This window comes from Mesoplodon densirostris, chromosome 9, assembly GCF_025265405.1.
Source record: "Mesoplodon densirostris isolate mMesDen1 chromosome 9, mMesDen1 primary haplotype, whole genome shotgun sequence".
Classification (NCBI taxonomy): domain Eukaryota; kingdom Metazoa; phylum Chordata; class Mammalia; order Artiodactyla; family Ziphiidae; genus Mesoplodon; species Mesoplodon densirostris.
Window position 1 is genome coordinate 95,877,385 of NC_082669.1, and position 25,786 is coordinate 95,903,170.

General features: G+C 39.5%; 1 protein-coding gene across 9 annotated transcripts in view; it reads left to right on the forward strand.

The window, feature by feature from the left end:
* The window catches only part of CALD1 (caldesmon 1), a 182,659-nt gene that overhangs the window by 78,540 nt on the left and 78,333 nt on the right, over window positions 1-25,786 (forward strand). For all 9 annotated transcript variants that reach the window (XM_060107917.1, XM_060107918.1, XM_060107920.1 and 6 more), the window contains one exon: window positions 9,957-10,068. In XM_060107917.1, the coding sequence (XP_059963900.1) occupies window positions 9,998-10,068 (71 nt within the window). In that variant the 5' untranslated portion in view covers window positions 9,957-9,997. The remainder of the gene's footprint in view (window positions 1-9,956; window positions 10,069-25,786) is intronic.

Genomic DNA, 25,786 nt, shown 5'->3' on the forward strand with positions numbered 1-25,786 from the left:
GTCCAGAAATTCCCAAACTAACAAATGGGTGAAACTACCATGTAAATGATTCATGTGAAAGGAAGGAGGAAGCAGTCTAGGCACTTTTCAATTTATTATTTAACTTCTTTGCAGATTTACATGTTTAAATTGTGTATCTATTATGTCCAAAGACATAAGGGATAATGTCCCTTGGTTTGGTTTCAAAGCTTTTCATCTGAGATTATAAACTCCCAGAAGATAGTTTCTAACTCACTTCCGAATTCCAGAACACAATAAATGCATTTGATGATCATGATGAATAGATGTTTAATAACTTACTAGGGGATGAATGGTCCCTGATCGTAATAGCATGTCCTCCATGTGCAAAAATGTTGCCAGAAACAAAGTACCTCTAAGACATACCTTTGAATTTTTCCCAGCAGTGTAAATGGATTTGCATCCTGCCATCTAAACTCTGTCACCTTGCTAATGTCTTATATTAGCAGGATATCTGGCTAAGGCTCTGGATCTTCTTGTTGATCACTAAATTGGAAATATTAGATGAAAAACCAATCACAAAGAGCAGACTCATGGGTTGCTGATATTTTTATAGCCAGGTAGACCAGAAAGGCCAGAGTCATGCACAAGTACAACTATTGTTATGTAAAATATAATGACCTCTGTACCATGTCTATAACTGGTAAAGACCCATGGCCTCTGATCTTTTGTTCCAAATAAGCCACTCTTCGGCCTTGTTATGCAATTTGAAGTGTGATCTCTCTTCAGACAGTATCTCAGCTTCTTTTGCATTCACTGAGCATTCATTTCACTTTCTCAGTTGCAAGCGTGCTCAGAACAGCAAGATTGCAAATCCAAAAGACCCTCCATAGGAGAACAAAGAAGTTACTAATGAGAGGATTAAAAGAGCACATCCGTGCTTTGAAAGGCTGACCCTACCATACCCCTCACTGTATTCCATCTTCTGTAGGAGATTGTAAGGTCTTTGAAGACAGACACCATGTCTTACACATCTTCATGTCTCTGAACTGCATAACATTACTTTCCGTGGTAAAGTCATTTTGTATTAGGAGTTGGAAGGCTTCACAGGGGGGCTGTCCAATAGAGCTTTCTGTGATGACAAAAATGTTCTCTGCATGGTCTTACATGGAAGCCACTAGACACATGTGGCCACAGAGCACTTGCAATGGGGCTGGTGAAGTGGAGGCACTGAATTTCTAATTTAATTTTGATTAATTTAAATTTAAACTGCCTCATGTGACAACTGACAACCATATTGGGCAGCACAGCCTTAGAATCTCAAAAAATATCTTTTCACTACAGCCCTAAACAGATGGCTATTTCACCTCTACCTGACTATTTCCAGTAATAGGGGTTCACATTTTCTCAGCAGCCCTACCCATTGTCGAATAGTTCCATTGGGGTCAGGATCCCACCCTGATGTGACATCAGAATTAACCTCTGTTATCAGGCATGCATTTAGAAAGCACATTTATGCATTCTTTAAGCATAGCTATGCATTTATTTTCTTACCTGGGTGTAAGAAATTTCTTACAGATTGGTGTAGAATTTCTGTCTCTGGTAGGATTCGCTCCCACGCCTTTTGATGCTTTTTCTCTTCCTTAGGAACCAAGAGAGCATCAGTGACCACATGCCTTTTCTGATTTGATATGTTCTGCTCTGTGTCTTTCGGCTTAATTCTCCTGGAATTTGCCAAAGAAAAGAATTTCAAACTCTCGAAAAGGATGCCAAAGGAATTGTGTTCCAAATTTTCACTTCTCTTGCTCTTCTAAGAAAACTTTTCAGGTTGGCTTAGAGATTGGCCTAAATATCAGTGCTGGTTTTCCACTGATTGGTCATGGTTAAGGAACTGATACCAAAGCCCTATTTGTCTCAGTCTCCTTTCTTTAAATAGAGGTGAATCTACTTTTCTTACTTGGGAGGGTCAATGATAGCCATGGGGTTTTGAACAACTTAAAGTGTTCCAAATGGGTGGTAACACGTGGAGATGACACATAAAATCCCTAAGTGTGTGGTCTTCCCCAGTGTGGAAACCAGTGTAGACAAACACCATTCCTTCACAAATCTAACATGCCCAGTACCTGCTCCTCCTAAGGTGGAAGAGAGGCCACAAAGACATTGACTTTTGTTACATTAAGTCTTCCCATTCTCCTGTTTGGCAAATGGGGAAATACAAATAGAGAAAAAGTAATGATAAAAGACTGAGCAGGGGAGGAAAGAAAAAACAAGCCATAACCTGTTAACCTGCTCTTAGTAGGGCATTGAGTTCTAGATTCCAATGATGAGAGAAAAGAAGCAACTTGAGAAGGCAGAGCTCCTCAGGTTGACCCCATTCATTCTTATTTCTATGTTGCTGGTCTTGACACATATGTCTCGGTGATTGCATTTTTTTTAAGTAGCACAGATTTTTGGAACAAAGTGGTGAAGGTTGAGCTAAAGTTAAGTCCAAACAGTATGTTAGAATCCATGTGTTTATTTGGTTTTTGATTCCCAAATGAACAATTTAGCTGAGAAAAGAGCAAAGCAGGTTGATAAATTGATTCTTTTTTGAAAAAGACAAAAGTTCATTTTCAATAGTCAGAAAGAAAACACTGCCAGATTTACTGCCACTACTGCAAATGTGGGTTTGTATAATTTTTGAGATTCATATATAGTCTATTACCAAGGTCTTTAATTAACTTTGTAAACACTGATCAGTCAGTAAAGTACAGAGATGAATCAGCTTGAGTTACATTTTCCACTCTCAGAATGGTAAAATCGAGAATAAAAATCCAACAGTTCAAATCAGCTGCAATTCCTGAGTGCCTGCTATGTCCCAAGAGTGAAAAGATTTTTTAAAAGACTGTGTCTATTCATAAGATACAGGATCTTAAGAATGAAAGCATGTGGAAAGTAAAATATAGGTAACATATTTAAGTAGTAGTTAGAACAACTAATAAGCAGTGGCAAGGCAGTAGATTATTAATTACCAAAATGAATGATGGATATTCAAGTAGTGAGATATCACTACCAAACTAGAGTCCTCAGGAAAGGCATGAAGGCAGTGAAATCTGAGCCAGAAATGCACAACTGAATAGAATATGGACGATGAAGAGGATAGGGGCTCTCACTCCAGACGGATGGAATGGTATGAATAAAGGAGCAGAGGTAGAAAATTATATGGCACATTTGAGAGGTAATAAAATATTTTTATCTAGGGCGCCATGGGATGATCAGCTTGAAAGGAAGGTTAATGCTTTCTAAATCAGAAAGTTAGAAGAGAATACACAGAGGTATCCAAACATTCAAATGTGCAAAGAAGGAAACATGTACATGCCATGTGTGATGCATCCATCTTTGCTGGATTGGAGAGCAGGTACAGAACCGTAGTATTACATGGAGTAGGATGAAACCTTGGACGTTATCTGTCCAACCATTCCATTTTACAGAGAAGAAAGGCTCAGAGAGGGTCATCCCATGTCTCCTAAGTCTGAATCCAGGTCACTGTTTGTGGAATGGGCAGTTTAAGGATTGAGGTGAGTGAAGATAATTTGAAGAGCAAAGGTGGAGAATCTGCTGGCGTGTGTTATACCCAGAAATCACCCGGTACATACAGGATGAAGAGAGGCATCACTGAGTTGCAGTGATGGCCCAACTGAAGTTAACATAAACCTTTAGGATAGACGAAACATGGTCCCTGACTTTCTCCCACAAAGCCTTGAATCTCAAGAACAAAAACCAGAAAGCAAATGATGGGTGTGATCCAAGGTTGAAGATGGCTATGATTGGCCTGGGAGAAGTTTAAAAGAGCAAGAAAGTCTGAAATAAAAGTTCCTGGAAGGCAGGAACCTTTTCAGTCTTCTTCACCATTATATCTCCAGTGCCTAGAAGAGAACCTGGCACATAGTAAATGCTCATCAAAAATTGATGGTATAAATGTTTTTGTGGGGCTTCATGGAAGTAGTTGGACCATGTAATTTTACAGTGGGTATACAATGATAACTAGTCAAACAGGGATCTAATAACAGTTATCAGTGTTGAAAGACTAGAGTTCCTTGCAATAACAGAGAAATTCTTATGCTGGAGATGAAGGCACAGTGGATAAGAGGAGGAAAGTATAAAATGAAGAAGCACTAAAATTTCAAAGAAAAGTATGCAGTGAAGCGGTCCAGATATGATCATCCTAGTTTAAGAATCTTACCAAGAAGTAACAATAAAATAACAGAAGTTTAATACACATTTGCAAGGTTTAATTTAATTATCCCCTAGACATGATAATTCTCTGAACTAAACCAAATAGGTTTGAAATTGAAGAGGATTGAATAATTTTTAAGATCACTTCTTACCTGAGTTTAAATGATCCAATGAATTAAACTGGAGATCACTGACAGTAGTCTTCTCAGAATTTCTCAGTAGGAGGTGGGGGAGGGAGGCACCCTTACCTACTTCCTGAAAGGGAAAACAATTCCTAGAGGGGAATAGTGAGTTAGTTCAAGAATATTATTGTGGTTAAGAGCACACACTTTGAAATTCTTTAAAATGGGGATTATAATAGCTACCTCACAGGTTTATTATGCAGATAAAATAAGAACACATATTTTTAAATGGCCCAGCAGAGCTACCAAGCCACAAAATGACATGGAGGAAACTTAAATGCATATTGCTAAGTGAAAGAAACCAGTCTGAAAAGACTACATGCTCTATGATTCCAACTACACAACATTCTGGAAAAAGCAGAGCTATAGAAACAGTTTTATAAAAGGCAATGGTTGCCAAGGGCTGGAGTAGGGGAGGGAGGGAAGGATGCATAGAAGGAGAACAGGGACTGTTTAGGGCAGTGAAACTATTCTGTCTGATGCTGTAATGGTGGATACATGACATTTTGTGTTTAGCAAAACCCATAGAATGTACAATACAAAGTGTGAAACTTAATGTGATCCATGGACTTTAATTAATAATGATGTATTGATATTGGTTCATAAGTTGTAACAAATGTACCACTGCAAGATTTTTTTTTTTTTTTTTTTGCGGTACACGGGCCTCTCACTGTTGTGGCCTCTCCCGTTGCGGAGCACAGGCTCCGGACACGCAGGCCCAGCGTCCATGGCTCACGGGCCCAGCCGCTCCGCGGCATGTGGGATCCTCCCGGACCGGGGCACGAACCCGTATCCCCCGCATCGGCAGGCGGACTCCCAACCACTGCGCCACCAGGGAAGCCCCACTGCAAGATTTTAATAATAGGCTGTATTAGTTTGCCAGGGCCGCTGTAACAAAGTACCACAAACTGGGTGGCTTAGAACAGAAACTTATTATCTCACAGTTCCAGAGGCTAGAAATCAAAGTGTCAGCAGGGTCCCTCTGAAGACCCCAAGGAAGGGTCTGTTCCACAGCTCTCCCCCAGCTTCTGATAGCCTCGGGTGTTCCTGGCTCTCCATATTCTCATGGCATTCACCTTGTGTTTCCACATTATCTTCCCTTTGTGTATATCTGTCTCTATGTCCAAATTTCCCCTTTTTATAAGGGCACCAGTCATACAGGATTAGGGCTATCCAATAACCTCATCTTAACTTGACCATATTGCAAAGACCCTATTTCTAAATAAGGTAACATTCTGAGGTGCTGGGGGTTAGGGCTTCAACATATCTTTTGGTGGGGAACACACATTTCAATGCAAACACAGAAAAAACTGGGCAGGGGTAAAGGAGAGGGAATATATGGGTACTCTATACTTTATGTTCAATATTTCCTTAAACTTAAAACTAAGAAATCAACCCCATTAATTTTTTTTAAATGGTTTAAAAAAATGCCTCAGCACATAGCACATACTCAATTAATGTTGGTTACTTTTGGAAGTTGCATTAACTTATTCAGGGTCCCTGACAGAATAGATTTTATTCTTGATGCATTCCAAGACCAATACTGGCACTGCCCTGAAATCCCAAGGACTTTCTCCAACCCATTCACCATTCAGTTTATGATGATTTGAAGATAGATAGAGCTTAGCTTTCTCTACAAATTTCTCCCCCCAATAACAGAGTACTGGCCTGCATGCCACCACTTCCTGCCTCGACTGTATTTACACCTGTGTGCATGTGCACGCCCACACATACATGCACATACACACAGGCACACACATACACACACACACCCACGCATGCACACCCACATACACATCTAAGAGGGCTTCTTACCTGCCACCAACCCTGTCCCAAACAAAAGCAGAAACAGTAGGTCTCCTTATAAAGTTGTCACAGAAAATAACTCTAGTGAGGGCCACATGCCCATAAAGGAAAAAGAAAAAAGCTTTGCAAATGTAAGACATAGTAATAGTTAGAATTCTTGATTGAAAATGCACATCAGAAATTAAACTCAATTTTTTTTTAAGAATCCTAGATTGGATTTAATAAATAGACTTTAATTCCCAATAGAGGGAGGGAAAGGGAGAAGGAAAAAAAAAAGTGTCAGAGAATGAGACAAATAAAAAGGGAAATGACAGAAGAAATATTGATAAATATCCCCCCCTTCCCCCAAAAGAAGTTGAGAGGGAAAAGTAGCAAGAAGGATAGGGAAGGGAGGAAGCTTCAGGATGTCCTGGCACGGAGGCGAGACCCAGGAGGTCCACTCGCGGCGCCATTCAGCTGGGCCACGGGCTTGGTGGTGTCATTACCCAAAGGAAGGGCCGCATGTTAAGTGATTTGAAGTCTCTAACATTGACTTATTACTTAATTGCAGTAGCATAGGCATGCCCTGTTTCAAGAAAATCTGGTATTGAGAACCCATATTGAAAAGACAGGTATATCAGAAGGTAATTGTTCAACCGCCTTTGTAAAGCGCCTCTCTTCCTTTGACAAAAGGAGTCACATCAGGGTTCTTTCAATAGCATGACTACAATCACCCCAGCACAAAAATTTAGATTTTCATAAAACTTTTCAAGAGCCCATCTGTCACATTCATTGATACATACATCCCTTTGCCTGCGTTTCTCTTTCAGGCTACTCTGTCCACTTGTGACACTCGTGAGCTTTACTGTTTATGGAAGCTTTCTGCCTTGACATTTCATCACTTCGTTGATGGAGAGTTTGTTTCCTATCCAATGTTAATGGAGGGATTTCAGCATTGACTGGTGGTCGGGGAGGAAATGAGAGATTACTAGCTGAGGCCATGGAAGCCGCTGCTCCCAAAAGAGGGGGAAAAATCACTTACAATTCTCCCCAGACATGGCTTGCCTCACTTAGGAACAGTGCCAGAGAGGTTCAGAAAAGCTCTGTGATATAAGGGTGTGAGGATTAAGGAAGATCTCTGCTCCATCCTGGTGTGAGACCAGCAAAGAGCCATTTTCACAAGCACACACATCTTCCCACTCACAGACCCAACACACACACCCCAGCAGAGAGTCATCCCGCACCACACGGTGCACAGATGTGCTTTCTCTTCTCCCTCAGGTACACCCGCCACATGTCCACCAAGCAGAACCCAGAAAGGCACCATCTGTGTAGACGCTTCATGTAGCGCTCACTCCCTCTCTGCCTCCCCATCCGTGCCTCACATACACACGCAGCAGCGTTCCATGAGTAGATAACTGGTTGGGTAGAGTTTCTTTCTTTCTTTTTTTTTTTTTTTTTTTTGCGGTACACGGGCCTCTCACTGTTTTGGCCTCTCCCGTTGTGGAGCACAGACTCCGGACGCGCAGGCTCAGTGGCCATGGCTCACGGGCCCAGCCGCTCCGCGGCATGTGGGATCTTCCCGGACCGGGGCACGAACCCACGTCCCCTGCATCGGCAGGCGGACTCTCAACCACTGCGCCACCAGGGAAGCCTGGGTAGAGTTTCTTTATGGTTGAGGAAAAGAACACCCGAGTAAGTAATAAAAGCTGAGGAGTAGGAGGAGGGAACCGGGCTGGGGGGGGGTTGCGTGGGTGGAGAGCCAGTGAGCGTGGCCGGCCACAGTGGCCACACGGTGTTAGTCAGCTTCACCTCCCCTGAGTGCTCCAGGGTGCTGCTGGGCTCGGCCAGCCGTGTGCATCTTCGGCCTGCTTGCGGATATTCGTTTCACTGCTCATTGGCACCTGCACCAGAGGTATAGGCTGAGCAACAGCTGCCACTGCTACCAAGCAGCCAGCATGACTCCTCTGCTTAATGAGGTTGGAGCGAGACCCAGAGGCTTAGAGGCTGCTCTTCAAGCTACTTGGATAAATTAAGAAAAGTGAAATTGTTTGCTTATAGACAGACCTCTTTCTCCCATTTCTGTTTGCTGTTGCTATAGTTATTCCAGAAGTGGTTTATATACAGCAAAAGACTTTACTGAAGAAAGGAATGAGAAGCCTTTGCTCTCACCACCCAGCGTTCAAGTCATCGAGGTTTGGTCCCACTGCCCCCAGGGCTGTCCTCATGCACCCTGCACTGCGCTCAGAACAGGAACCCACCCCAGGGAGACAAACAGCCTCTCAGGAGACCCTCAAATCACCCTTTTTTTTTTCATTCTGATAACTATGGAGAGATCAGACTGGAAAATAGAGAGAAATTTTTTCAGGGTTGATGGAATAATTTTTAAAAAAGAAAAACTGATCCTTTCCTTCATAACTAACAAAGTACTTGGAAAGTACTCTTTCTAAGAGTTAGATAGAAAAACACTGTAAAATAAAAAAAACCCAAATAAACACCCAAATTTGAATTTGTAAAGGATTTATAAGCAGTATAAATAATACCCTAGGGAATAAGAAGTGGGGGAACATTCAAACGTTGTATAATTCTGTTTTGGTTGGCTAAGATTTTATTTTTGTTTTTGTGGGTTTTTTAAGGGGAAAAATGCTTGAAAAATAAAAGAATCTGACAATTTAAGAAGGTTTCTTAACTAGGCTTCAAAGTCTAAGTTTTGCTTTTCACTCCCTCACACAAAGATGCCATTAGGGGATGGCTTCAGGTTTTGCACGTCTCCCTATTTTCTTACGCAGGGCAAATGGCTCGTCTCATGTGCACAGAAAGGGCTGGAAAATATTTTTTGTGATCTGAGTGCAGCAGAGAGTCTAGGATTCCAGAGGAAGTGGAGGCCTCCCGCTCCACACAGGAAACAATCTTCAAGCAGGCCTTAAATGCCAGATTCCAGGCCGAGTTTAACTAACCACTGACAGCTCTGTAAACAAAGCAAGGACAAAAAGAGCCCGCTTCCCCTTTTCTGGTAGTCATTTTGGGTTTGGGGGCTGCAGGGGAATTCTGGAATACTTGACTCCATGGCACAGAAACGCAGGAAAAGCGGAATCCTCAGTTGAAGAGCTGGAAAGGGAAGATCTTTCTGGGATTAAAACTATCACGGAGGAGGTAGGAAAGATAAAATGGTTGGGTTACAAAGAGCTGCTACTTTTGAGCTCTGAAAACAGTTTGATCATATGTAACTGCTTTTAAAAATGCTGCTGCGTTATGTTTATTCGTGGTATTATTGCTGTGGTCTTTATTATCATTCTGATATTAATATTCTTTTAGGATATGCAAATTGTGCCTGGGTACTTATTTCTTTCTTTTACTTTTACTTTTCTTAGTTCCTACAAATTCCTTTTCTTGCCACTTTTCTTTTTTTTTTCACTCTTTTTCTCCTTTCCTCTTTCTTTGTTCACTTTTTTATAACTTTTGTCTGTAGTTCAGCAGGTTACAAAGAACAAAACCATTCAGTAGCTCTCAAGTGAACCCAGCAATATTTCGTCTTCAAACCTCTCTGTCTCCCCCCACTTTTTTTTTAAACTGTGATCCTGGAATTTTACTTATTTGTCTCTAATAGTTACATGAATGAGGCTGAATTTAACACATAAAGGACAAGGCTTGGCTTGGGAGGCAGAAATTGATCACTGGCTACCTCACTCATCTTCTAAGCTGTTTTTCTTAAGAGTAAAGAAAAAGGGGATGAAAAAATGGTAAGGGGCTGAGGCAACTCATGGGAAAGAATCCTCCAACTCATCTATGATATTGATTCTACTTCTTCCCCTTTAGATCCAGACATTATCTGGTCTCCCTAAATCTGAACCCATACCATGGATGATTTTGAACGTCGCAGAGAACTTAGGAGGCAAAAGCGGGAAGAGATGCGTCTGGAAGCAGAAAGGTAAGGATCTGGGTTCAAAGTTGTCTCTATTCTGTTATCCACAGTATTGGTTTCAGGCCTCAGAGATCATCAGCCTCAAGGGCCAAATGTATTGCACACTGAACTGTTTGCAAAAGCGGTTATAGAAAATGTTCCTAACTGTTAAGACTCTAAATTCTGCACAAACAAACATCAAGAAAAAGAGAGATTGGAGAAGAAACGAATAGTTGCACTGAATCATTGTCTTTCATATTAGAATTTTTAAATGACAAAAGCAATGTATGGGTAAAAGTTTTAAAAGCACTTACAATATTGAAATGACAGAAAAATGGCAAATACTGAATGTTGAAACCATTCTGGAAATGGAAGTCTTCACTCTAAAAGAATAAAGGCAATAAGACCCAGATGGATCTTATGACAAATTTTTATTCTTATTAGAAAAGCCGCCAAATCCAGTAATTCACATATTATGGGTTAATAGCCAGTAGAGTGCGGTACTGTGGAGATTCTGAGTCTAGTTGGAAGCTTCTGTGTTGTGTGAGGCCTCTGTTGTGGTGACTTACAAGGGCAGGTTGGAGAAATAAAGCAGTAACATGTGGGGCAAGGGGTATAAATGCATATTTTAAAATTTTAGGCCTCAGAGCAAAAGACAGTGGCATTTAATGTGACTTAACTCAGATGTTCTTTTGAGAAAGCAGAGTAGGCACTCACAGGAAGAAAAATGTTAAACAATGATCTTAAAAGCAAATCAATTTTGCCTCAGTAATTCCAGTGCACAAGTGAAAAGATGGTAGTAAGATGACAGCTTAGTGATCCTGTAGCAGAAAACTAGAAACTTACACTTACAGCAAAAAAGTATTTTTTTTTAAATTTATTTATTTTATTAATTTATTTTTGGCTGCGTTGGGTCTTTGTTGCTGTGCGCGGGCTTTCTCTAGTTGTGGCGAGCAGGGGCTACTCTTCGTTGCGGTGTGCAGGCTTCTCATTGCAGTGGCTTCTCTTGTGGAGCATGGGCTCTAGGCACAGGCTTCAGTAGTTGCGGCACATGGGCTCAGTAGTTGTGGCGCATGGGCTTAGCTGCTCCACGGCATGTGGGATCTTCCCGGATGAGGGCTCGAAGCCACATATCCCCTGCATTGGCAGGTGGATTCTTAACCACTAAGCCACCAGGGAAGCCCAACAAAAAGTATTTGAAGCATAGGATCTACCTATATGTATGGAGAATTCAAAAGAAGAAGGTAAAATTACTGCCTTTGATTAACTTGGTCAGAGTAGGCTGCTATATGGCACATGGTACCCTGAACAGTACCTGGGCTCTGTAGGTTCAAATCCCAACTGTCACTTATGAGCTGTGTGGCCATGCACAAGTGACTTCTTGCTACGCCACAGCTGCCTTATTTTTAAAATAGGCATAATATCTATATGTAGCTTCTGTGGTTGTTGTGAAGATTATTGAACTTCATAAACAGCCTAGCCTAGTACCTGACATAAATGGTATGCTACTATTTTTTTAACCATTATCATTAGCTAAACAAGTAAGAAACAACAGAGCAATATAGTCAGAACTAAAAATTAATACCAAGAAAAGAAAAGGCAGTTATCATCCTGTGATGAAACCAGTCAGGAAAAGCTCCCTGGAAGTGGAGAGCCATGGAGGGAGAAACAATGGTGATGACAAAGAGTAAAAGGGGAGCCATGTAGAGGAGGGAGTAACATCTGCAAACCTCAGAGGTGGAAATAAGAACCCCGGTGCAAGAAACCTGTTAAGTGCTTAAGGAAGAATGAGTTAGACTCGTACATCTTGGGTGTCTCTATTTCGTATAAAAGGCAACAGACAGAGACTTAGTCGGGGAGCTACGCGTACTGGGGAACGTTATCTACAATGGGCTAGAGTGTGGGCGTACTGGAAGAGTTAGTATTGAACACACGTTGATGAGGACTGAATCAGGGCAGCAAATATGGAAATGAAGATCAAATATGAGCGTCTTTAGAGGGAGAATTAGCACATCTTTCAGGAGATGGAGAAACTCAGACTCTCCCACAGAATGTAAGTCTGAGGAGCTGGAAAGGGAAACTGTGAAGTATTCCATTCTTGGGTGGGCATGGGGAGAGTGTTCGATCTCAGGTAGAAACCGCATCCAATCGGAGATTTCCTCCAGGCATTGGGAGATAGAAATTGTCAATCTGTGTTCAAAAGGGGAGAAAAATGATTATTAGAGAAGTCAGTTCCGGCACACTCAGTGTGGCAGTGGTAGCACAAAAGCAGAAGATGGATGTAGTGATAGTGACCTGAAAGCAAGGAGAGAGGGAGAGAGTGAGAGGTCTTTAAGACATAATGGAAACCGTCAAAGGAGACAAAAACTCAGCAAGTGGGGAGAACCAGGGACAGTATGGGGCACCCATTCTTCTTTCTTTCTTTTTTTTTTTTTTTTCCGGTACGCGGGCCTCTCACTGTTGTGGCCTCTCCCGTTGCGGAGCACAGGCTCCGGACGCGCAGGCTCAGCGGCCATGGCTCACGGGCCCAGCCGCCCCACGGCATGTGGGATCTTCCCGGACTGGGGGCACAAACCCGTGTCCCCTGCATCGGCAGGCGGACTCTCCACCACTGTGCCACCAGGGAAGCCCAGGGGCACCCATTCTTGAGCGTACATTGAAGCCTTGTAGGTGGTGTCCAGGCCCACTGGAGCATACCTCTTATCCTTTCCAATGATGTGTTATGTGACCTCAGTTTCTCCTGAAATTCTATAAAATACTGTTCCCAACAAATGTTTATTCGGCATCAGCGCTGTGCTAGGAACAGTGAAAAAAAGTGGGGAAATATAAATAGACATAGTTTCTGTCTTTATGTCCCTCATGGTGTGCTAGAAAACCAAAGTATAGCAGGATCAGAAAACAGACCAGACCAGAGTGTAGGGGCAGGCCTGACAGAATTGGGGCTTGGGGGACTCAGGAATAGGGACAGGAAATTGGGCATCAGGCTAGATCAGTATCTTCAGCTTCTTCGTTTGCTATGTGAATTGGGAAACAGGGACTCAACGTGAGAGGAATAATAGAACTAACTTACTGTGGTTATACCCATACTGTAATTACAGGGAATAAACTAGGTTCGTTTAGAACCAGGATTTTGCCTAAGAATTTTCCACACATCTACATGGTTCATTCCTTCCAGTTTCTTGTTTTGTGTGGAAGGATATGTCTCTCTTTAAACTCAATCTTAAAAAAAAAATGTACCCAGTGAAGCTTAGTTAGGTACCCTTAATAACCTAAAATAAATTCACACAAATTTATAATATACTTGTATAACTTACATTTCTGTCTGTATTAATTCTTTGGGGATATTGTATTTCATTTGATTCCTTTTCTTTCTTTTCTTTTTTTTTAAGAGAAATACAAGTACTTCCTTATATTTGTACTAAGTTTATCTTTTTATGTTTCAAGGTGAACACTTTAGTTCTGTTATTCTGGAATTTGTTAAGCAAGTCCATGTTCACCCTTTAGGATTTTGTAAAATCTGATCATTTATGGGAATAGTGAAGGTCAGGCTTTATGGTCCAGCCAACTTTGATGGGAAATTTCAGGGTGTGTACAGGAAACAGATGTCCAGAACCAGAAATTAAACGCCATCTAAAATTGTGGTTTTGATCTGAAGATAAAGGGCATATAAGACCCTGGGCAAGTCCCTCTTCCTTTAGAACTTGGCTTCTTCATCTGTGACAGGAGAGGGGGATTGGTGATAATTTTTATTTTCCTTTTGCTTTTAGTATTGTCTAATTTTTTACAGTGATCATGTATTACTTTATTTAAAAACAAATAAAACAATTAGGCAGATTTCCATTTTGAAAAATGAGATTCTGTGACCTTATGCATAATACCTGGGGCCAAAATGGGCTCTCCTTTGGATTTATGCAACTAAAAGAAAAAACTCAGCCTTGATCTGGAGTGGCCCCAAAGCTCAGAGCTACAGGCTCATTCATTCAGTCACTCATTCAACAAAATTTTATTGGGCTTCTACTCTGCTTCAAACTTTATTTTGGGGCACCAAGGACAGGGAAGCAGAATGACAGAATTGGGAAAAGTGTGCTTAATGCTTTTCAACCTGTATAAAAGCAACTACACTGTATCAAGCAACTATACTTTTACATCCCTAAATGTAATATGTACTCTGATATTCACTGATAATTTTTAAAGATGGCTTATGCCCTTTGTATGTTGTACCCCTGCAGAGAGCATGGGGGAAATGGTAACACAGAGAAGAGACTGTTGACTTGTCCACTTCTTACCCACAAAGCCTTTCCAAATAAAAATACCCTGTTATTTTAATTAGTTGTTATTGAGTTTGACGAGCAGGTGCTGTTCTACTTTGCAATGACAAATAATTTAAAACCTGTACTCTCACCAGATGTTATAACCACAAATTAAAATAAACCAGATTCTTATGCATTTTATTCCTCAGAAATAGAACTTTTAAAAAGATTATTGAAAAAGCTAACTGTACTTTTGGGCCATGCTGGCTTTCCTGGGACTGACAATCATTCACTGCATCACAGCTGCCTTGAGACTCTTGTGCACACACCTCATTCTAAGAGTTTGCAGTCCAGTCCATTTCAAATCGTCTAGCCTGCTGTAACCTAGACTGGGAACCTAGTTAAATCAAAAATATACTTCCCTTCTTTGTCCTGCTCCTCATCCTAAGCATCTTTTATTCGGTCATCCAAAAAATATATTGAATAGGTACAAGATAGTAAACTGAACCATGGGGATGCGTTCTCACCAGTCCAGGCAGTGTCCCAATAGTCACAAAGCTTATATCATAGATGAATTAGTAACTTTAGAGCCAACTTGACAAAAAGGGGAAGAAAAAAATTTCAGCAGGCAGAATGGATGGAGCAGGTAACCAGTGAAAATCCTAAATGCTTTGTTTCTAGGCAAAAGATACTATTTGTACACATCTCAAATTAAACTGTATTTCTGAATCAATTACTTATTTGAACAAACAATTTGTTTTGCTGTCTATTATTCTTCACCTATCTCATGGGAATACAAAATGAATGGATATATTCAGCTTCCCTTTCTGTTTCTTTTATTTCAATGCCTTTCTACCTTTGTCTCTGTACTTCTTAGTGCATCTTAATGTGTTTTTCTCTGGTCCATGTGCATCTTCATCAACACTTGATCCACTTGTTTCCATTCCAATCTCCTCCTAATCATCTACCCTGGATTATGCATGCATATCCTTTTATATCATGGGGGAATACAACATTTTCAAAGGGAAAAATGTAGTGGAAAGGGATGCATTTTCAAAGAGGTCAAATTCAGCTCTCTTCCTTTTCAACAAGTACCCCAAAAATGCTTTCTTTCTACACTTCTCAGAGGATACAGGAACCTTAGGAAGGTAACCTTAGGAAGGTGAGAAGCAGGAATTTGCTGTTGAGTGAAGAGTTTTGAGGATGTGATTGGTAACAAGGTCTGAGGGAGGATCACACTGTCTCAGCAAGAAGAATTCACACCAATTCAAATTGAGCTCTTCTATTATATTTGGCCCAAAGGATTTTGAGCTTTGCTGAGAAACCTGCAGTGATGGTTTATCCATGAAGAGATCTTCAGTGAGACGTACTTTGCCCCACATTGGGCTTGTTTTCACGAGCAGCTCTCTCACTTTTCAAGATGTGAACTCATTGCATTCCCAGCTCCTGCTTTCCACACCCAAATGTAAGTTCCTCTTTCTGATCAGAAGAAAGGACCCTATTGTACAGTTGTTATCAGATTCAGAGGCTCATAGACATAAATAAAGGGAATGAAAGCACTCTTGCTGTTGTCATCCTTCATACATTTTTACGGGCCTCTGAAATACACTGATGATTAGACATTTGAAAGTAAATATTTTTACTTCACTAAAAAAGCAAACAATTTTTTAAAGTCCTCTGAGTCTAAGTAGTTGCCTCCCAGGAGTCTATCACTGAAGCATTTTACATGATTTAACAGCATGGCCAATCAACGATTACACAAAAACACTTTTGTTTAAAATGCTTAGCACTGTGACCTTGAAATTTCAAATCAAAATCTTTTCAGATGCAGTTTTTTGTTACTCTGTAATCAGAAAATTATTTTCCATTCGGAAGTTAAATAAAATATTCCTTGGAAACAGTCTAAATTATTAGAGGAGCTAAATTTGCTCAAAACTTCCCTTTAGGTCTCTCAGAAAATTCATCACTCCAGGGGGCAAAAAAAAAAAAAATTAGGATTTGTATCTACATTTCTACTTTTAAGTTAAAAGATTTTTTTCAAGTAATTCATTTGAAAGAGACTTAAAAATATTGCTGTAAGGCTTTTATGTTTATTTGATATTGTTTAGGGTCAGCCTAACTTGAACGGAGGGGCACTGAGAAAATGAGGTAGATAATTTTTTTTAATAGTTTTTTTTTTTTTTAGATGTTGGGGGTAGGAGTTTATTAATTAATTTATTTATTTTTGCTGTGTTGGGTCTTCGTTTCTGTGCGAGGGCTTTCTCTAGTTGTGGCAAACGGGGGCCACTCTTCATCGCGGTGCGCGGGCCTCTCACTATCGCGGCCTCTCTTGTTGCGAAGCACAGGCTCCAGATGCGCAGGCTCAGTAGTTGTGGCTCACGGGCCTAGTTGCTCCGCGGCATATGGGATCCTCCCAGACCAGGGCTCGAACCTGTGTCCCCTGCATTAGCAGGCAGATTCTCAACCACTGCGCCACCAGGGAAGCCCCACCTAAGAGATTTTTAATTATTTATTTGTGTCCAGCCACATGAAGAATCAATATATATATACATATTCATATGCTCCCTCTCTTGTTCTCTCTCTCACTCACTCTAAATAGACATTATTTATTACCTCTGTCAATTTACAAACGGTCAAATTATAAACAGTGAAAATGGCATATTTGGACCAATTTCCACTTACCTAACAATTCCTCTGGTCCTAAAAGTATCCCACTTTATGATGATCAGTAGAACATCAAGAGTCCAGGATCTACCCAATGTGACACTTGTTCAATAAAAATTAAAAATCTAGATTCTTAAGGACCTCACATGCTGACCCATAACTTCATTCTTAGCTGGAAAAAATGTGGCATATATATGAGTCAATACACTTATAGTTTAAAATAGTGCTGAAATTTTTTTTACAGTCTGTATATGTGACTCATAATTTACCAGTCTTCACTCACCTGGGGAGAGGCAGGACAATGTTGTAGTTAAGTATGTGGGTGATGAAGTGTGACAGACCTGAGTTCGAATCCTGGATTTGACAACTACCAGTTGGGTAACCTCATTACAAATTACTTAAACATCTTGTGCTTCAATTTCTTTATGTATAAAAATGGGCATAATTATTCTACCTCACAGAATCATTGTAAAAATTAAGCTAACTAACTGATGTAGGGAAATTAACACAACTACAGGCACACAGTGTATACTCAATAAATGTTAGATGTTATTATTAAAATCATATTAATATTTTGGCAGGCCTTTGGTACAAAATAATATTTTACTGAATTTGTATTTTCATTCATCTGTCAGCTCAGTCATTACGATTTGTTGCATCCTTTCTGCAAAGCTTCTTTCCTATACTGATCTGAATACTTGCTAAGATGTTTCTATTAAAGTTGGGAAAGAAATAAAACTTGGAGTCACAAATAAGTCTACCACACAAATATAACTGCTATATGAGGATTTTAAAATCACATACTGTAGCTATGAAGTTAATTTTCTAATTCATTAATTATATGTCTTTATTTTAAATATAGATATAAAACATAGCTTAGAATTTTACCTGAGAAGTTCAATTCAGCAAAAGTAGTTCTCAAGTAGAAAAAAGTTTCAGCCAAATTTTTCATCCAGTGTTAGACAGGGAAAAGAACCATCATTTGTTTAGCATCAGCCAAGTGCCAGGCTAGGTGATGTACTTTATATACCTTATGTCATTTAATTATCAGAACAACCCTATGACCTTATCTTAGTCTGTTCATGCTGTTATAACAGAATACCATAGATTGGGTGGCTTATAAACAATAGAAATTTATTTCTCACAGTTCTGGAGGCTGAAAAGTCCAAGATCAAGGCACCAGCAGATTCAGTATCTGGTGAGGGTCCACTTCCTGGTTCATAGACAGCTGTCTTCTTGCAGTGTCCTCACATGGCAGAAATGGTGAGGGAACCCTCTGGGTCTGTTTTAAAAAGGGCACTTATCTCATTCATTAGGGTTCCACCTTCACAACCTAATTACCTCCCAGTGTCCTCAACTCTAAATACCATCACATTGGGGATTAGGTTTCAACATATGAATTTAATGGGGGGGGCCCATTCAGTCTATAGCAGACCTGGATATTATTATCCCTATTTTGTAGTTGAGGAAACTGTAGGTCTGAAAAGTTAAGTTACATGCCCAACTTCATACAGCTGTGGAGTACAATCCGGTTCTGCCTGCCCCAAATCTCAAAACCTTTTCACTGTAACAAATTGATCAATAGAATTTTTCATGTTTCAACTGGTTGTCTTGGCTGAAGGTCCATTGTCTCCACAATGCCAAAATAACTCCCTAAGATGGGGAGAAACCATTCAAAGCAGTTATGTGGCAACAGACAAAATGAGGCTATTGGGCTTAATTGAACTGTTCTTTATGCTTATTCAGGTAAACTGCTTACATGTGTAGACAAAGTCATTGTTTTGTTTGCCCTCAAAAAATCTCCCATGTTATTCCCATTTCACAGGAAAATAGAAACAGAGAAGATCAAGTTTTCTCCCTCAAGCCAAAGGCTGTTGGCATAACTCTTCTTGACTTTTCTCTGGATTTTTTTCAATAAGATTGTATTCACCACTAGAACAGGGACTTAGTCACATCATCACTCATGAAATCTTAAAGCTGTCACTAACTTTATAGATACTCTGCTGTAGTGGAATGTTACTTTTCCATTTTTGGACCACACACTACTTTGAGCCTCTGATGAAAGCTATGGACGCTCCTCCAAGAAAGATGTACATATGCACCCACAAAACTTGGCACTTCCTTTCAGTGGCGTCATGGACCTCCATCCACAGACCTCCATGGGGCCCATGAACACTGGGCCAAGAATCCCTGATTTGCTGAAGTTTAAAAGTTCATTTTACATATGACGAGACTTAAGTCTAGGGTTGCCGACCTCCTCAAGATCACCCTGCTAAGCTGAGGCAGAGCCTGCTGGCACAGTGTAGACCCCTGAATAAATGGAGTTGTCTGTAGAAAATGGCATGGCTATTGATTAGGAAAGTAGAGCATGTGTTTGGGAAAATAGTGTATACTGCACTGTATTGCATGCAGGGTGTTTTTTATTTAAAAAACATTTTATGGATACTATTACAAAATAAAAGGAGACTTGGTCAGATTACTTCATGGTGAGTAAGATGAAAAGCAAAGAAAGGTAAGTAGATATACAGAATGAAAACCATTAATTGTTAGGAACTAGCAATCGAACTTTGCCTTCTTAGTCAAGAAGGAAAAGAAAACTGGTGATTTTCCAAAGAGAACCCCATTTGCCATCAATTTTGGAAGTCTTTTATTTGGCATATGTTGTCTAGGCAAGATTACACTAACCTTAATTATGATACTAAGTTAGTATGTAGGATTTCTCCATCCTTACCAGTTTCATTTTAGCAATTCAGACTCATCAAAGGAGTTTCTTCTCTAAATATGAGAGAGATAGGAACTGATACGATTCCTTAAAGAGGATTTCATGTTTCACCTTTATAACTACTATCTTTTGGGAGAATGGGGAAGATTGGATTGGGACACAGACATGATGATATCTCCCAGAAAGCAGAATCACGCAGACTTGGGTGGGATTCCTGGCTGGGTTAGCAAGGATAACTCTACTTAGCCTCACTGAGCCCATTTCCTCATCAGGAAAATGGCCTCATAACAGTTCTTCCTCATAAGGTTCATATAGATTACAAAGCACTAGGTAGATAGATGACTGATGATAGATAGATAGATAGATAGATGGATAGATAGATAGATACATAGATGATAGATAGAATATATATATGACATACATGGTATGTATATATGACTAGTGCATGGTGAATGTTCCCTGTCGTTGCTACTTTTCGGCTGGCTGGAGGACATGGTAAGGAAGGAGCTATCAGGAAAGCCCTTGCCGGAGTCATCTCCCAAAAAACTCGGCACCTCTCCAGCTGCCTTCTGAGGTTTCTGAATCACTGAGCATGTGCACAGTCCCCACATCTTCAGACAGTTTGGTGTTCAGTCTCCACTCCGTTTCAAATCTGTTTTAGCCATCACCTTGAAAGTGATGGGAGAATTATGGATATGAAGTCTCCATGCTGAAAAGAAAATCTACCTCCTTATTTTAAAGAGTCTTTTTTTTAAATCTTCCATACTGGTTTGAAATCAAGATAAAGATATAGGGTAGTCTGGTATCTAACATATCAAGGTTTTGATCTCAATAATTTATGTATATAATATTCAATTAATCATATATTCTAAATAGATTTTTTTTGCCTTGTGGAATTACAGGGTTTTTTTCATATTACATAATTATGGTTTCAACACAAATAAAGAAGTAACCTAAAGCCTCTCAACAGCATACATAAAGACTGTACTAATAATATAAAGAAAGTTATGTGCCTAAATTTTACAGAATAACTTCTAATCATTTTATTCTAAATCAGTGATTTTATTCATTTTAATTATGAAAAAGCCAATACACACAAAATAATATTATGTAATGTATATAGAGGTTATAAATCATTGTAATGCCTACACTATAAACTTATCACTCATCTTAAGACCTAGGACATTTCCAACATCACTGAAACTCCCGGCAGACCCCTCTCCTATCCCACCCCCTTGCTTCCCTATCCTCAGAGGTAACCAGAACTCTGAAAAATTCATTTATTTTTTAAAAAAATTCTAAATAAGATAATATGAGTTTAGGTGAGAGTTTTTCCAGGATTCTGTGATCCAAAGCTTTCCAAAGATTCTCTCCAGATTCAGGTGAAAGTGTTGAGAGCCCACTGTTCTCTGAGAGGGCAACAAATTTGCCTTTCTAAACATAAGGGACCAAATGAGTCCTTCTATGTCCACAGCTGGGAACCCTGGAGAATTATTCCAAACAAAGAATTCTCTACAAGCAAAGAATGCTCATCAAAATCAAATAAAGTGTAATGAAGTCTATCAAATATGTATGTTGAGTATATCTATTCTGCCCGTTGGTTTTCTCACTGACCAGCCAAGTATAAGAGATCTGCATTTGTAGCTATCATTTGGCCAGGTGGGAATGCAGACAGGATTGATTACAGACTATTCCAAATTCTTATTCAAGGGGAATCTATCTCAATTGCTTTGAAGCCTTCTAGGGAAATAGTTAACCTTTATTATCCCAAAGGCTCTTAACATTGTTATGAGAAAGTACCACTGGACATGAAACATGAGCATGTTGGAACGATACAGTGGCTGTATAAATGGATTCTCTTTCATCCATGAATGAGGTTAAAGAGGAATAATGTGCATACCTTATAATGTGAATAAAATCAGTTCTTTTCACTAGTTTGCCGCGTAATAAGTAATGTTCATCAGGAGCTGGAAAATCAGTTTTTAGTCTGTCGTAAATCTTCATTAATTCACATTCTTCCATTTTTAAATCTTTATGAAACTATAGAAGAGTATAAATTTGAACTATTTATAAGTAAAGGATTTGATTAATATGTTAAATGTGCAAGCTACATTCCATGGCCTAGTTATTAAACACTTGAGAGCACAACTTTTTAAAACTTTTTAAAAAACTGGAAACATTCACCTGCATTTAAAAGCTTAATTTGCTAATTATAAATCATTTTTATTCATGCAATTTTTAAACAAGTTTCTAATTTTTTTTAGTTTGATTGAAGTCACCAGATATACTTGAACATATTTTCGAAACTGAATTTCTTTAAAAATATTGCATAATTTGTAAAGACCTTCCTTTCAGTTAGTCTAGATTAGTGAGATTTGACATTACATTTGAGATTAGTACCAATTAACTAAGTTAAAATGTGAGGGTTTATTTTCCATTTTAATAACCCCCTACATCACATACAGTTCCTTCGGTGGAATATAAATCTTGGTAAAATACACATCAACCACTATAAATAGCAGCCATTCAGGAGAGTCTCCAGAGAGTGTACTTTAAATTGCGTATTGTTTAGAATAGGAAATTCTTCCGACGTTCACATTTTCCATTATGGGTGAAATGGTCTACCCCGTGTCACATCTTCCCTGGCTTCCATCTTCCTGTACCATTTAGGGATCCAACTGTTAGATTCCAGAAGATTGCTCAATGTGTGCTTTTTATTTTCTTAAGTAACCTGGGTCTTATTGTCCAGCGGGAATTTTGCAAAATTAGGGGCTCTCCAAATGAAAACTAGATAACTTCCAGAGCTGGCCCCAGCAACTAGGTAATGAAACAGTCCTTTATTTCTGGAGTAGTAGCTCTCCTGTGCCTGTTTAGCATAACAGAGTCAAACCATTTTTGATTCCCACAGAAAACCTTGCACTGTTGGCAGGTCTTTCTGGGGAAATCAAGAGACTAATATGGTAAATTACTGAGCAGGAAGTGAACAAACAGACAAGCATGATGAGATGATGGGTTATCATGCTGGTTCGAAGACCAGAAGCCTCAGCAGGTATAATTACACTCCATCTCTCCCAAGGCACTATCGGCAACTGCAGTAGATGTATACCTCTGCCCACTCTTTCCTTGAAGAGTCCTTCTGTTTCTCTAATCAAAACTGTTGTGTATATCTTGACTTTTTTTTTAAGTGGGGGCCCATTTTGGAGATCTAACATTCCCTCACCTTTTCTCCTTCCTTGATGAAGAGGATGAGAAATTACTGTTAAGGGGACTTGGACAAAAATCGTGATATAGAAAGAGCTGATATCTGATGCCCTTCCTTCCTGATACTCCCCTTTGAAGAGCCTTTAACTCTTCCCACCTAATGAACCATGAAAGCAAAACATTCCAAATATATGTATGTTTCCTGAGCCAGCACCCTCAGAGTATATCCTGGCTACCCAGGGAGTATCATTGCTATGGAAGCTCCATGGTTTATGAGCTGAACAGAATGAAGCTTTTATAAAACTCAAGGCTGAGGCAGGATGGAAATTCCTAATCCTTTCATTTCTAAGTGCCTCACCTCAGAGGCGCATGAATATAAGTTCTATCTCATTGAAACATTTGTCAGAGCAATGGTAGAGTGAACCAGGGAGACATGCCCTTCAGAAAGGAGTTAGTCTTCCACAAGAACTCTGATTGAAATGTGGAATTACTGCTAGGAAACATATCCTGGTATCCTATTGGGTTATGTGGTCAGAAATTAAGACTCTCTTCCCTGCATTCTCAGAAAAGAGTTTGGAAGTCCGAATCATTGGACCCAGCTTGCAGAGTTACATGTCCAAGAGCACATAGTCAGTGGCAGCATTAAATCTGGAAACTTTGTCATTTACTCCAGTTCTGGTGCTTTTCCCTCTGCATTATGCTGCGGCTAACCCCTACAACTGCCTCTAACTCCATGAAAGAAAGTACCTTTTAGATCAAGGATAAAAGAAAGAGGATACTGGATGAAAGTTTAGAAGATCTGGGCTTCCTCATCAGTAAAATAGAACTAACACTTTTCAGGGTGGCTGAGCAAATTAAATGAGATATGGACAAATGTCATCAAAAGTGTAAGGGAGCTGCATATGACAGATGCTTATCAGGTAGGGGTACCTGTATGATTCATTTAGATCGGATTCACTTCTATTTAACTCTATGTGTAGTGGCAAGTTTCATTCTGGTCATATACTGTGTTTCAAAAGACAGTTCACACTTCTCTCTCTGCTAATCTTATGCTATCTAACTGGCCCTCAGGCATTCTAGGCTTTCAAAAATCTGACTCAGAGAAAATCCTATAAAATGTTACCTCTCACTCTCCCCAGAGCCTGTCACCCCTGGAGAGGGCTTAGGACCTCAAATGCAGATTAGAAACAGCCATTTTATCTTCCCTTTCCCCCAGTTGTGAATTGAAGAGAAAATTCAAAAGACTTTAAAATGATGTCTTTATCCCAATCAGAATTAAACCCTGCTGTTGGTCACTTACTTGTCTGGTTTTGCCTCTAAGTGAGCAAAAGTCCTCAGGCTTATAGGGATTCTATGCTGTTCCACACCACTGTCCTTACCTCCTGAAACTCTTGTAAGTGGTATACTCTTACCTTGAAGGCCTATCTCAACAGTCATCCTTTGGGAAACACCTTCCTAGAGGTCCCCAATCAAGTGACTGATTTCCCACCTTGTGTTTCCCATAGCATTTGTTTGTACGTTAATTATCGTCACCCATTTTATTGTTTGTTTGTTTATATGTCTCTTTTCTCCACCAAATTGAAAGCAACTCTAAATCCAAAACTACATCTTACTCACTTTTATTTCCCCAAAGGCCCATACTCAATGCTGAATAAGTGAATGAGCAAACAGGTACTTCAGATCATATCTGTGTACCAAGGCAGAACTTTACTCACTTCAATAAGCTATTTATGGGGAGGCAGAAACATTGGTGGCCTTTGTGGTATTCTCCGAGTACTGACACCATCCATACCATACCTGGGGTTCCATCACTCTCCTGATGAGCCACTGGAATTTTGACTTCCTATCTTTGTCTCTAGAAATATGAAGAAACTCACCTCCTGTATTTCTCTGATTATTAAGGATAGTGGACTTCTACCCCCTGTAATTTTGACCATTATGCTTATTTAGTGGCATCATGGAGGCAAGTGATATTCATTTGGTAAGAGTAGATTCCCTTTAGTTGGCCTATTTGCTCTAGTACTCAAGCTCTTAGTGTTATTTGCTATTAACATTTGCATTATAAGACCAGATAATCATTGAATTACAGGGTTCATACCAAGCCCCAAAGAGTCCAACAGTGAACAAACTATATAATCAAAAATTTCTCTAATGAAAGATGAAGTGTGTGGTCTGGAGACATAAACAACCTCAGTTAATCCCAGGAGGATGGGCAGAAGTAGATTAGGGGTAGGGCCAACCTCAGACTAGTATTTACCAACACTCTTTCTGAAATAGAGAGTGTTTAACACACAAGTTGGGTCTAAAGTTTAGACTCTAAATAGTGCATTGTTTTCTAGTATTGGGATGAACCAAGAAAAAAAAAAGAAAAAAAGAAAAAAAAGGATAAAGAAAGATGTTAGAAAACCCATGACTTTTAAACCAAGATACAGAGGGTTAACTTTATTTTTGGTGAAGTGGAGAATTTTTTGTTTTTATTAATAGTTCATATACCTCAAAAAGTACTGTTTGGAAGAAAGAGGAGAAGCATTTATAAATAGCTATTAGTCAAAACTCTAAGATTCAAATTAATTTAGTAAACATTGACTATGATACAACACATTCTGCAGTAGGCATTGAGTTTCTTAATTACAAAAGTATACCCTTTGGTTAATTCATTATCACAAAATTTGTAATTAAAGTGAAGTTAATGAGCTGGAACACCCAGAACACATAGGCTTGGAAGCACTATAGAATATCTCAGAATTGTATCTTTTAATTTTTAATTTAATTTTTAATTCTTAGATCCACTAAAAAAGAGTCAAAAGGAAAGATAATTTGAAGTTATCCTAGAAAGACACTGAGTTCTAAAATACCTAGGGGAATCTCAGATTACCCCAGCTCTCTCTACTTTGCAGCATATTTTAGA